The sequence below is a fragment of the Temnothorax americanus genome, unplaced genomic scaffold (assembly GCF_048541705.1).
Source record: "Temnothorax americanus isolate GAGA-0224 unplaced genomic scaffold, ASM4854170v1 Scaffold28, whole genome shotgun sequence".
NCBI lineage: Eukaryota > Metazoa > Arthropoda > Insecta > Hymenoptera > Formicidae > Temnothorax > Temnothorax americanus.
The window spans coordinates 2,626,544-2,639,529 of record NW_027509421.1 but is presented as its reverse complement, the minus strand read 5'-3'; the positions used below and the strand labels follow the sequence as shown (position 1 = coordinate 2,639,529).

Genomic DNA, 12,986 nt, shown 5'->3' with positions numbered 1-12,986 from the left:
CCCCATCCCCCTCGATTTCTTTGAAATTTTTAAAATTTGTGTATTTTGGATCGTAAAAAAGATTCTAAGAAGGAAATATTGTCACTCATGTTTCGTTTGTTTATGATTAGATAAAGCAGAGAATACTCTGTATTTATGCTTTCTACTATTCTCTGCTTTAACAAAGATTATAATTTTAAAAAATATGTAATTGAATGAAGTTGTAAATAACAGATGATCTAATAGTAAGAAGCAAAATATATATCCATAAATATAAATTATTATTTCTTTACTTATCGACATCGTGATACTTTAAGTATTAATTATAATGGGCGATAAATTTTCCTTCTCTGAATTTCTTTTACTACCCAAAATATATAGAATTTGAAAATTTCAAAAGAATTGAAGGAGGAGCCGTGTTATACTCAATATTTAACAAAAATAATTGTTTAACTATGTAACATTAAACTGTTAATGTAATTATTGCTTTGGTATGAAAAGACGTTAAGAAAAGTATTCCTTAAATAAAGTTCATTATTGGCTCATGGGTCAGTTGTGATTACCTGATAACCTCTGGATAACGGTGAGAAATGCGGCATGTTCAAGTGAATCAGACCGGAACGAACTCCGTATTTAACGCATGAGGGTAACTCCGCTGTAATTTTAGTAAGAGAATAAGTATCGTTCGGTAAATCGAGCATACTGTTCAAATTCCGATATTCTTCCTCCAGATCCTCATCGAACTCGTCGCTGCTCGGCGTATCATCTTTGTCAATTTCCATATCTCTCGTAACATCTCCGACAGTAGATGAGACTATCTCATTGCATTTAGCAAACTGCCTTATTTTCATCTTTAATGATCTTGCTTTCTCTTTCTTCAAATCGGATGCTGTCTCCTTGTTACGTTCCATGTTTCTGTCTTATATATTTCTGAATAAACTTTTAATAAAAGTATTATTAGTCAAACGTTATAATATGTTTGCATTATGATTTAGTAAAGTTTTAAATATTTATTAAGTGAGTTAACCTCATTATAGTAAATGACATAAGCGCAACATACAAGATTACGCTTAATTAACAGCTTATTGTGTATACATTTTCTTATACCTGACATGTAAATTTCGGCTATTAATGAGTGACTGCAGGCTGGGCAAAGTACACGATTAGATTTAAATTTCAAGTTATTAATTGCATGTTGAATTAAACTAAATAATGAAATTATCAACGGATTAAGTCGATATAGAAAAATATTGCGATCAGAATGTTAATATACATTGTTACGTTTTTAACATTTGACATTTGACACGATAAATTAATTGTACATTGACAGTGCTTTAAACTAGAAAAGCATAAAAATGTCTTGAACTTTAATCAATCGTTTAAAATCAAACAGTAATAGAGGTATGCAACAATAGATTCTATTACGAAATGCATGGAATTTATCAGAAAGATAACTTGTCGAAGGTTCGACGAACCTTCGTTACGATAAAACTCTATTTAAGTACTACATATCGAAATTAAATTATATACAATATTATTTAAAGAGCATAATAATAGCACTATTGTAATTGTAATTAATGTAGGATTAATTTGCTTTGTCATAATGTGTCTATCAGTCATGTTTATATTTTACTTTCGGTTAGGTCTTGACTTGTGATTATCGTGCTTTCGAGAAGGACTCAAATACTTACTGTTTCGCACGTGACAGCTGATCACGCGTCTCCTTGCAATAACTTCTAGGCGTGTTGTCATGTGATTGGGTCACGTAATATTTGGCAAGGGAGAGATCGGCTGTCGAAGGCCTGCTAGTGATCAGAGTTCAAAAAACAGCGAAAAGAAAGAGGTCAACCGCGCTAGCTTTACAAACATCGTTTTTAGCATAAATATTTCGCGTATATTTGATCTCGAATAAAATTAAGGTCAAAAGATACAAAAAAAAACGTTTTTTAAAAACTAAACTCGTTATTCTATACATTAATTACGTGAGTAATTTGCCAGATAGCTTTTGGTATTAATAAATGCTATATCAATTTATGTATTGATATCATTTGATAATAAATAAGTTTCTTGAGAAATAAGTTTAAAATTCTATGAGTTATCTCCTTTTAATTATTTTGATTAACAGTTTTAATTAAATATTATTGATTAAAAATAAATGCTGTTATATACATATTACATATTTAATTTTGGAATTTTGTACAGAGATAAGCATCGATTTGCTTTATAAATATTTAAAACAAAAGTTTTCGAAATTCGCATTTATGTATACAATCTAATAGCTTTAAATGGCACGTTACACTTTTGTAATATTTTACAAATTTATACAAAAATTTGTTTAGTAATATAATTAAATTATGGAAGAAAGAAAAAAATCATGAAGGCAAAAAAAAAGAGACGTAAAAAAAAACTACTATTAATTTTAGAAAAATTGAGATGGGGAATACCAGCAACGATAATAAAAGCAAGAAACGCGACCAAACAAATAAGAGCTTTTTAGGCAACAATGTCTGCGATTATAAAAAGCAAAAGAGCCGTGAAACTCAACGCTTACAATCATTAAAAAAGACTTCACCGGTCAATATATTATTATTAAAGAAAATTCAACCTTCATTATCTGAGAGAGAATGGATTATTAATCAACGTCGACGTAACGTCTCCTCCGTCACGTCTACCAAAGGTGAGCTTTGTCTGTACTAATTCTTTTGGCTTTCTAATTTAATACCTTTATATAGGAGCAATTTCTTTTATGCATGATAACATTAGATAAGGGAAAAGAAAGAAGAGATATTTCGAAGAGCAAAATAAAGAAATCAATTGAAGTGAATGGTATTAATAAGAGCGAAGATAAACAAAAAATGACGCAAGAAGTTGATAGAAATATCGGAAAAGAAAGGAAAACGTAAACAGGATAAAATTTTGTGCGAGAAAAGGATGAAAGACAACATTCGTCACTCAAGATATAAAGAAAAGAATTGATAAAATATATTTACAATTAATGGGTAAATTTTAAAATCTTATTCTATTGATACTAATTTAATATAAAATAAAAGTTACTATTGCATTGGAGGAAATAATTTTATAATCATCAGAAGAAATAGAACAATTTATAAATTAAAAATATGTGTATAATAAATATATTAAAATAAAACAAAATAGTTTTTATAAATATTTAATTATTTTGACACTGAAAATAAAAATGCTATAATATATATAAGCCTTGAAATTAATATCTTAACATTGGTAAAGGAAACTTACGTGATTTTTTTTTTTTTTTTTAATTAATTTTAAGAAATGTGTTGAGTACGAATTAATTTATCATGGAAAGTTATGTTAAAATGTTTTGTTTGAAACCAGTATATACCTATTTTCTGCGAAATACATTCTCGTTGTTAAACCTGATTACGAGAATGTTTCGCGTTTCTCTCGTGGACACAGGATGAGCACATTGATTGCGAGAGTGTATCCTGCGTTTGATATTTCATATTATGATGAAATCGCAATATCGTAAAGCAATTATAATTAAGTAATATTTTCCTCGACGGACTTATTCACTGATTTTATAAGACAATTACACAGCATTTTAGTTGCGAGTCTTTTCCTTTATGCGACTTTTGTGCATTCTTCGATATTCGTTTCTTACCTCGGAATTAAGTTTACGAAATTCCGAAATACACAAATTAATAGACTCTTTATGTTAATAAACTGAATAATATTACAATAAGCATTAAATTTACACATATATTTCTTCACAGCTATATAGCTATACACACGTGGTATTAATTTAAAACTGCTCACGTTCCAATATAATAAATATTTGTAATTAACGTGCAATAAAAGATTTTTTTAAATAATATCAACTAATTTTAAAACATAACGAGAGGGAAATTAATTATCTCAATACAGGATTATTAGGATTACAGAATTGTAACTGTATCTCTTTCTGGTTCTATACAAATTTTAAAAATATATAAATTTTATTAATAAATTTAATCAATAATAAACAAAAAAATACTTTAACATCTTATTAATTTATTTTATATTAATAAATGTATATATAACAAAAATAATATATTTAAAAAAAGAAGAAAAAAAGAGAGACGAAAAGAGAAGAAAAAAATATAATAAAATTATCGTTGTTCATTATATATATATATATATATATATATATATATATATACTACATATATATTTTTTAATTCTTAAGATGTTTTTGTCAACCGTTAATTAATTACGATGCATAGAAATGTACAAAAATAAATTTTTATCAAAATGACTGACAATGAGAGGCATGTACTAATTAGTCGAATCTGCACCCTCCCGAGTTAACACGCTCTCGAGTTAACACGTTCTGTATATATCGCTTGTAATGTGCATGGTATTAAACTTGATAAAACTGTAACAATAATCAAACGCGTGACCTATGTTCTCGTCTGATAAGAGGGTTAACACGATATTAGGAAGAATTGCAGAACATCCTCATAAATTTCAAAGCAGCGCGATAGAATTTGTAGTTAGATTAATTATACCGATGCTAATTAATTAATTTATGTATTGCTTGTAAGAGGATTTTATGTATCTTTTAGACGACATAGCGGCTTGGTAAAATATATCGTCCACCTATTTGTCACTAATGGTTCTATCCGTGAATAATTAGTACAGTATTATATTAAGAACAGATTGTTAATTTATCATTTAATTTATAATTAATAGCATTAATTATAAAGTATTAATAAAAATAAATAGTCTAAAAGTTTATTTATAAAAATATTCCGGATTTAAACATATTTTTCAGATTCTGCTGCCAAAAAGACTAGAAAATAGAATGCTGAAAAGATAATAAAAATGGGAATTTTCGGTTTTAGAGCGTACCTACTGACTTTCATACATCTTCTATAGAGCTATACTTGAAATAGTGACTAATGTCATAGAAATAAAATATATAATTCTTTGCAAGCACGTTGAAAAATTTTAAACCAGATTGAACTTTATAAGGATATGGAAGAAATGTACCGGAACGTTTCCGTTATTATACATTTTTAACCCCCGTCCGGTACATCGGCGATCGTCGATAAACAGCAGGGTATCAATTTCTCCCACGGATCCATAACAAATAATAGGTCACTTGAGTCGATCTTGGTCTTTATCTAGCGGCTTGAGTGGTGTTATCACCCGAAGATTTTGTTGGAACGGCTGTGAATAAGGATCGGGAGCTGCGGCCTGCACTCACAGTGGACGAACAGACGTTGTTGGAGACGTTGGCCGTCAAGAATTGCGTTCTACGTTCACTTGTCGCAAATATTCTGCGATTCAACTGTGTATATAGTGTGTGTGCATCCGCAAATTCTCAGAATGCTGATGTATATTAGAATAATTATCCGTGAGTAAAATGCGACTTGTATGATAATAGTAATAAAATTGAATGAAATTAAAACTTTTTCTTGCTCACAATTAACGCCATTTTTAATTCAAAAAATAACGCCTGGTGTAAATATCAAATGCGACATCTAATAGCTTATTCTTCCAATTGAGAAGTTTAATAATTATTTTTAATAATTTTATATAAGTCTTTTTATTCCAATACATTAACTAAGTGGAATATATGATATACAATCAAATTAAAAAAAACCGCCGTTAAGCGATAAGATTGAAGCTTGGTCGTCTAATAATATTATTAGAGTGAATTTTACGTGCAATTTTTTGCCTTAGCAAACCGTGAAGAATTGTACGTAAAATTCACTCTAATATTATAACATTATTGGGTAACCAAGATCCAATCCTAACCGTTTAATGGAGTTTTTTTGTTATAATTTTGATTTCTTTCCAAAAACAGAATCTAAGAAAAGATAGACTGCATTTCATAAATTCTACTGTGCAATACGTCCCACTTAGAAAACTTTGTGTGTAAAATTAATATTTTGTATAAAATTTATTTAGCAATGTAAGAATTAACAGATAGATTTATTAAATGCAAATAGACTGTTAAGTACCTAGCCCGTTAGAAGGCAAAAAGGAATAAGAAAAATTTAGATTGCTAATACCTACATTTTATTGTACAACAATTTATGTACGTTATCAATTATATGACACTTTAATAACTCTCCTAGCTTATTTACCTAGAATATTTGAATATTATCTGCTATCCCGTTACAATTAGACCGTAACCAACTGGAAACAAATTTTGTTTCTATTTATTTTAAATCATTGCTTATGCATGATCGTTCTTGCTTAACATGTATGATTCGAACAAGTTCGTTTAGGCGATGATTAAGTAGCAATATTTGCCGCTCACTGATATTTTGATTTTAATGTAGAAAAAATAACGGAATCGTATTTAATAAAATATATCATGCAATATAGCTAATTGGTCAGATTTTCATTATTACTGTTGTTTATAATCTATCATTTCTATTTATTAAGAGAACATTCTGTTAGCGTAACGTTTGTATATATGAGAAAGAAAATAGTAAGTATAATATATTACATGTAATTTTAAAATTTTATTTTATTTTATTTATAATTTTTTATTTTATGCAAAATTTGATATAAGTATTATAACATTTAACTTAAATAGATAAAAATGAACTATTTTTTTAAGTATTGTACAAGAAAAATTAAACAATAAATTATTTTTATAGCGGATACTGTGATCAACTGCAAATAATGAAAGGAAATAAGTACAAAACAATATATAAAATCGACAAAAATTAATTTATTCAGTTAATCAAAACGTATATTAAGAAATAGATATGATAGACTCAGTAAACTCGACAAAGTCAAAATGTTCCTATTAAATTACAAACAATCTATGTATCTAAATTTATGCAAGATTAAAATTTTTCCTTGAACGTGTCTTTAGATACTTTTGTGGCTTTTTATATTGTTTGGGCCAGATGCGCTTTAAAAACCCATCAAAGGAACAAGTTTCGAAATCTGCGAAATCATCTTTCAGGTATAATCTCAATGGAGATGAGGAGGGTTGTAGAAGTAGTCAGACAATGGTACCAAGAAGAAGCCTGGTATGTAAGAAAAGGAATAGAGAAGATCACGGAGGACACGGCGGATCTGCCACCGGTTTTATTACCGACACGACCAAAACGTAATTTTACTATAAGATCAATACTTGTAAAATGTATTGTGGGTTGTTTCTGGTTGCTCACTGGTGATGGCCTTAACTCATACATTTTACTTAAAAATATTGGCTGCGTTTCGCAGAAAATGACTGCTTTGCAACGCAGCCATTATTGGCGCGCAGCGCTCGCTTGAACTTAGGTACGTAATTCATCATTATTATTTTTCGAACCGATAAATCGTTTGTGATAAAAAAAATCGCGAGAACTTCTCTCGCGAAATTGCTTGTATAATATTTTTTTTCGTTATTGATGAACCACGTATATATCTTCAAAAACAATTATTATCCATATATTGCACAAACTTATAAATTACTATAAATCATTATATATTATATTATTAGATATTATCTATATATATTTTATAATTTATATCATAATATAATAAATATATTATAATATTATAATTTATATTATAATATTATATATTAATATGAATAAACTCAGACTATACAAAGCTGATTTTATAATACAAAAAGCGAATGCTTCTCACAGCTTTTGAAAGAGAATTGACGTAATTAATATATTTTACATAATAATTCTATGTATTATTGATATATGACATTCTAAAAAATATGATGTTTGAGTTAATTTTTTACTAATTTTTAAGTAACTTATCTTCATCAGAAACTATAGCTGTCCAATTTCTCAAATAATACCTAGATTTTTTATTATTTTGCTTCCTCATAGAGGAAGCTTTGTGATGGTGAAAAAATTTTTTTTCGAGATTTCGATGGAAATAGGTTTAAAATGTTCCAAAATGTCGAGAAATCATATTAGTAAAAAATGTCCGGAAGTATGTATGTATGTGTGTGTGTGTGTGTGTACGGATTTTTTGTACACGCATCTACTTCTATAATTTTTTAGATATCAGAATGCATTTTTTTTTTAATCGATAGAGTATCATAGAAAGTATGTTCTCCTCAAATTTTATTAAAATCGGTTGACCGGTATAGATTTTATTCGAATTTTTTGTTATATATCTAGAAAAGCGTGTTTTATCCTATAGCTTTCTCAATATTTGATATAGCAATCTATATCTAATTCTATTAAATTTTTCAGTTTTTTCTAACCTTATTTCATATATTAATTAAGATTTGGTTAATTAGTTCTGGAGTTACAGACATTTCGTACATACATAGAACTCTGATAAAGTTTAGTCAATCAACCAAATTTTTTATATATGAAATAAATATATATAAAAAATTATAAATATATGTGTAAAAGATTATATATCATGCAATATTATATATGAATTTTGTCTAGTAGAACCCTTTGCTCACAAAGCTTCCTCTATGAGGAAGCCAAAAAAATAAATATTAATAATTATACATTAAATAAAATAAAAGCTTCCTGTAATAATGAGGAAGCAATGTGCAAGTTTGTAATTTGCACCCTTTTTTTGTTTTATATATGTATTATATCGCAACTAAGTATTTTACATGAATTGCTCGTTTTTGTTTCCGTATAAAATCAGATAAAAACATTTTTTTTAAATTAATGCTGTCACATTATGACAAACGTACTATAATTATCGTATCTTAATCACACACAAACAGTCGAGCTAAACAGATTTTCCACAGACCAAAGCCAGATAACGCGCATGTTCCGTATAATTATAGCATAATTATTATAAAAAAATGATCTCTTCTCGCGTTCCTCGATTATAGAGGAAGCAGAAATTATGAGTGGAAAAATTGCACAATCCTAACAATATCGTGGAAATTCTTTTGTGATATTTACGTCAAAGAAAATATTTGATTCGAGTAGTATGTTTATAGTTCATATAGTACAAATTTAAACAAACAAAAAACATTCATACATTGTTAATAATATTACTTTTTTCTGTAGTTTTTGTAATGCTTAATCTTTAAAGAATATTTTTTTGGAAATATAAAAATTGCAATAAAAAAATTAAACTATCTTCGAAAATTCTCGCATAAACTTGATTTTATTTTTAATAATTGCCCAAGAAATTTTTATGTAGTATATTGGTAACATTTACATAAATTGTCTGAACCAATTTACTGAGTCTTAATTATTATAAGTTTAATAATTTTCTAGTTTGGCATCGAATAATCAGATAACTCAAAAAATATGTTTGCATATTTTGTAATTAATATGAAACTAGAATTCCGTCAGTTTTTATGCAAAATAATTATGTAAATATATAAGAGTTTCTTCTGCAATGAAGAAATATTAAACATATTTAAATCATTTCTATAGAATCTTCTTGAGAAGTCTTTGCAGTAAATTTAATTTTTTATTTTTATTTATTTTAGCACAAATTAAATTATATTATATTGTCACACTTTAGCGTGTGCCGTATACGAATAATAATGTAAACTCGTGACTTTGTGAAATCGTATCTTTTGATCGTTTCACAAATGATTACACGAAAAATGAATCAAACGTGGATATACGAAGAGTCATAACGTGGAAAAGTATCTTACAGTATCTTACGTCATATAGCAATTAATCACGCGTCTGGTGGTTTCCTTCACAATCCGGTATTTGAATATAAGATCAACACGCGAATTATTGGAAGAGAATTAATAAGCTATTATTATGTAAAATTTCATATTAATTGCACGAAGTGTTTCATAAAACAAGATCGTTTTTTCCTTCATTTGCGTCGAAAGCGCGCCATTATTATATGATGCGTAAGATGAATCTTGATACGCCGCAATCCCCGCGATGCGATAACTTTGTGTTTGCAAGCGCACTGAAATTTAAAATCTCATTAAAACCTGTTGAAACGAATAACAACACATGCCGCATTTTTTTCAGCGTGTTGCAATTACAGAAAAATAGATGGTTAATTATGTATCTTAAAATAAATACGAATGTACTTTCCATATCGCTCTGACATAAACATGTCGATTCCGACATAAACACATAGCAAAAATTCGAAATCTGGTTTTGAAAGAATTCTCATTAATTATAATGAACCCAAGCGTGTGATTCAAAATGAATCACGTGAGAACCATAAATCAACAAGAGACTCTCAACTGTTAAAAAAATTGTTTTCTTAACGAATGACTTTCTCATTTGTTGTTCATACGTTATGATAAGTACTATCAAATATTGCAACACGACTTATTTTTTCTCCGTAAAAATGATTGAATCCGACTGACGCAAAGTTGATTGACAGAATGTCAAAATATTTATTGATAAATATTATCCAATAATATTTAGAATTTATTTATAGATAATGCTTCCTATATGAACACTAAAATGTATAAATTAATACACATTCTTTGTTCCAAACATTCTGGATTATCAATTCTAAGTAGCTCCACTAAAAAATAAATTACAAGTTCTGAATAGCTTCTAATAAAAAACGACATAAAATTATCCTGTGCACCTACAAAAAAGCAGTAAAGACCTTCACAATATACTAAAAGCAACATCTGCAACATGTCACTTATTGCGAGCTGATAATGGCTAATCTTAATTGTAAAATCTTTCAAAACCAATACCTTTTCTAATCAAGCATTGACGCCACAAAGGCATTTACCCTTTTTCAGCTCGTTCTCTTTTGCATAATAAATGAGAATACGAAATCATGCATTCTTCAACCTTCTCTTCTTATGTTGTTTTGCTCGATTTCGAACATCGTGACCCCTCTGCGATATATCTGTGTGCGTCAGATATATGGCATCTACAATTTAACACTGATGACCGAGCAGCTATAGAAGAGTTCTCATGGCAAAATACTCTCGGTGGGTTGCCATTATCTTCTTAGAAATAATTCTTCAACTTTACAACTATGCATATAGAAATTTATTTCTAAAAGATCTGACAGTTTTAGAATATAAAAAAAGATAGGGAAAAAAGGAAGATATAAAAACAACAATGTTATTTTATCTAATCAAGGTATATTGTAAGGAAAGGGAAAAGTATAGCACAGACGAATGAATCAATATCAATTTAGTTATTCTATTATTTCCCACAATTTTAATGATCGCTCGATAATTGCTAGAGAATTGCTGAAGTAATTATACATATACCATTCAACTATTATTTTGCTAAACAAAAATCCTAATTAGACTGATAAACATTGCTGAAGACACGTTTATCGAATGATTATTTTCAAGTTACGCGCGATAAATAGTACAGTATTGTATGTAAAGTAAGTTAACGGAAAGAGGTCTATCTGCCGAAAAAACTATTGACAACTGTAAATTTTTTTTATCCTTGAGACAAAATTAAATGGATTAGCATTGCCGATGCATAATTCAAGCCGAACAGGAATGTCACAATGGTCGTTAAACTTCCGCAAGCTATCGTCTTCAGTCGCGTCATACTTGCGCGTCATAATTATTCATACACATAGGCGGTTTCTTTTTTTGGCCCGCCGTCACGATCGTTCGACTGTTTCGCGTCGAAATCGGAGATAAAATGCAAAAAGTCCAATGCGACACCACATACGAAATATTAATGTCTGCGAATAGACTTCGTGCGGGCTATATTACCGATGCTAATTTAAAATCGCAAGATTGGAAAGTCCCAATAACCGCAGAATATATCAATATCAAATTATATGTTAACCTTTAATAATATCGAAATCTTTCATGAAATATTTATAAATTGTCTATACATCGAACTTTGCGCAACGCCATTCCATTTAATTGCTCGATAAATTAAAAACAAATTAACAAAGACGAAAAATTAGATAATTTAGAAAAATAAAGATTTCGCATATAATGAATATCAAGAATTGCAAAAAGATGCCTCGAAACTTTGTCTTTTACTCAATTTTACATAGATCTTATTTTTTAATGGTTTTATATTTATTTAATATATCACATAAAATAAATTTTTAAATTTTAATGATAAATTAAAATTAATTGAGTTCAAATCGATAGATATATTCCGTTTTCCATTTTAAAAAATCTTCAAATTCTTATTAGCTTAGAACTATTACCTTCATACGTATTACTTAATGTGTATTCAATTTGTTCACTTGATATGTACTAAACTTGACAATCGCTTTTATTGTCAAGGAAAAGAAAAATCATAGGTCACATAGAGCATTTATGACATTGCATGTGATAGATATATTTTGCCATTAATTACGTTTTATCGTATTCGTGACACTAGGTCATAGACATATCGTAAGATATATCTCGTACAATTAAGATACTTGTTCGAGTGCGAGATCGTAACACGCAATTTTTATGCATCATATATTCTTCAATTAGCTGTCACAGTTACGGTTTCTTTTATGATTGTTTAAAACACTTTGATACAAAAGAATATGCAGTAACTTATCAAAATGTGTGTAACCGGTTTCTTTAATAATGTAACAATTCACTTCTTATCTAAAAAAATAGATTTTACCGGAAAATATATATAGAGGAGTCATATTAAAAAAAAAATGCTGTGAAATCAATGAATAATTACCTATGAATAATATATACTTATGAATAACCATACTTATGAATAATTCCAATAAAATTTAATTTTAATTTTTTGCCAAATTTTGAAACAAAGAAAATATATATGGATATATTGCGATATAAAATGCTTCGACAATTGGCTTTTATCACAGGCAATCTTTCGTATTGTGAGAGAAAATTGGTCTTGACAAACGCAGACTGCGTAATAAATACATGAATATCTGAACCAACTTAATGCGTAATAATGTGACGTAAGAGCGAAATAGCGTGATCTTGCAATGTCTCCGCGTCCTTTTAAAATCGTCTGCTAGCGTCGTGAATGCGAATTAACGCGTGCGCGTCAACGCGGACGGAAACGTGATCGAAACACGTGCGTATATGATAGACCACCCGTATGATAGCAACAGTTATCACTAGTCAGCCATGATAGCGCATAAATAAATGGTGAACGGAAGCAGATTGATAATTTATATAA

The 12,986-nt window shown here is 28.6% G+C and overlaps 1 protein-coding gene across 1 annotated transcript in view; it reads left to right on the top strand.

Moving 5' to 3' along the window:
* The first annotated feature begins 5,171 nt into the window (after positions 1-5,171).
* LOC143899580 (scavenger receptor class B member 1) overlaps positions 5,172-12,986 on the top strand; it is a 40,447-nt gene continuing 32,632 nt past the window's right edge. The window contains exons 1-2 of the mRNA XM_077409951.1: positions 5,172-5,356; positions 6,929-7,075. Of these exons, the coding sequence (XP_077266077.1) occupies positions 5,329-5,356; positions 6,929-7,075 (175 nt within the window). The 5' untranslated portion in view covers positions 5,172-5,328. The remainder of the gene's footprint in view (positions 5,357-6,928; positions 7,076-12,986) is intronic.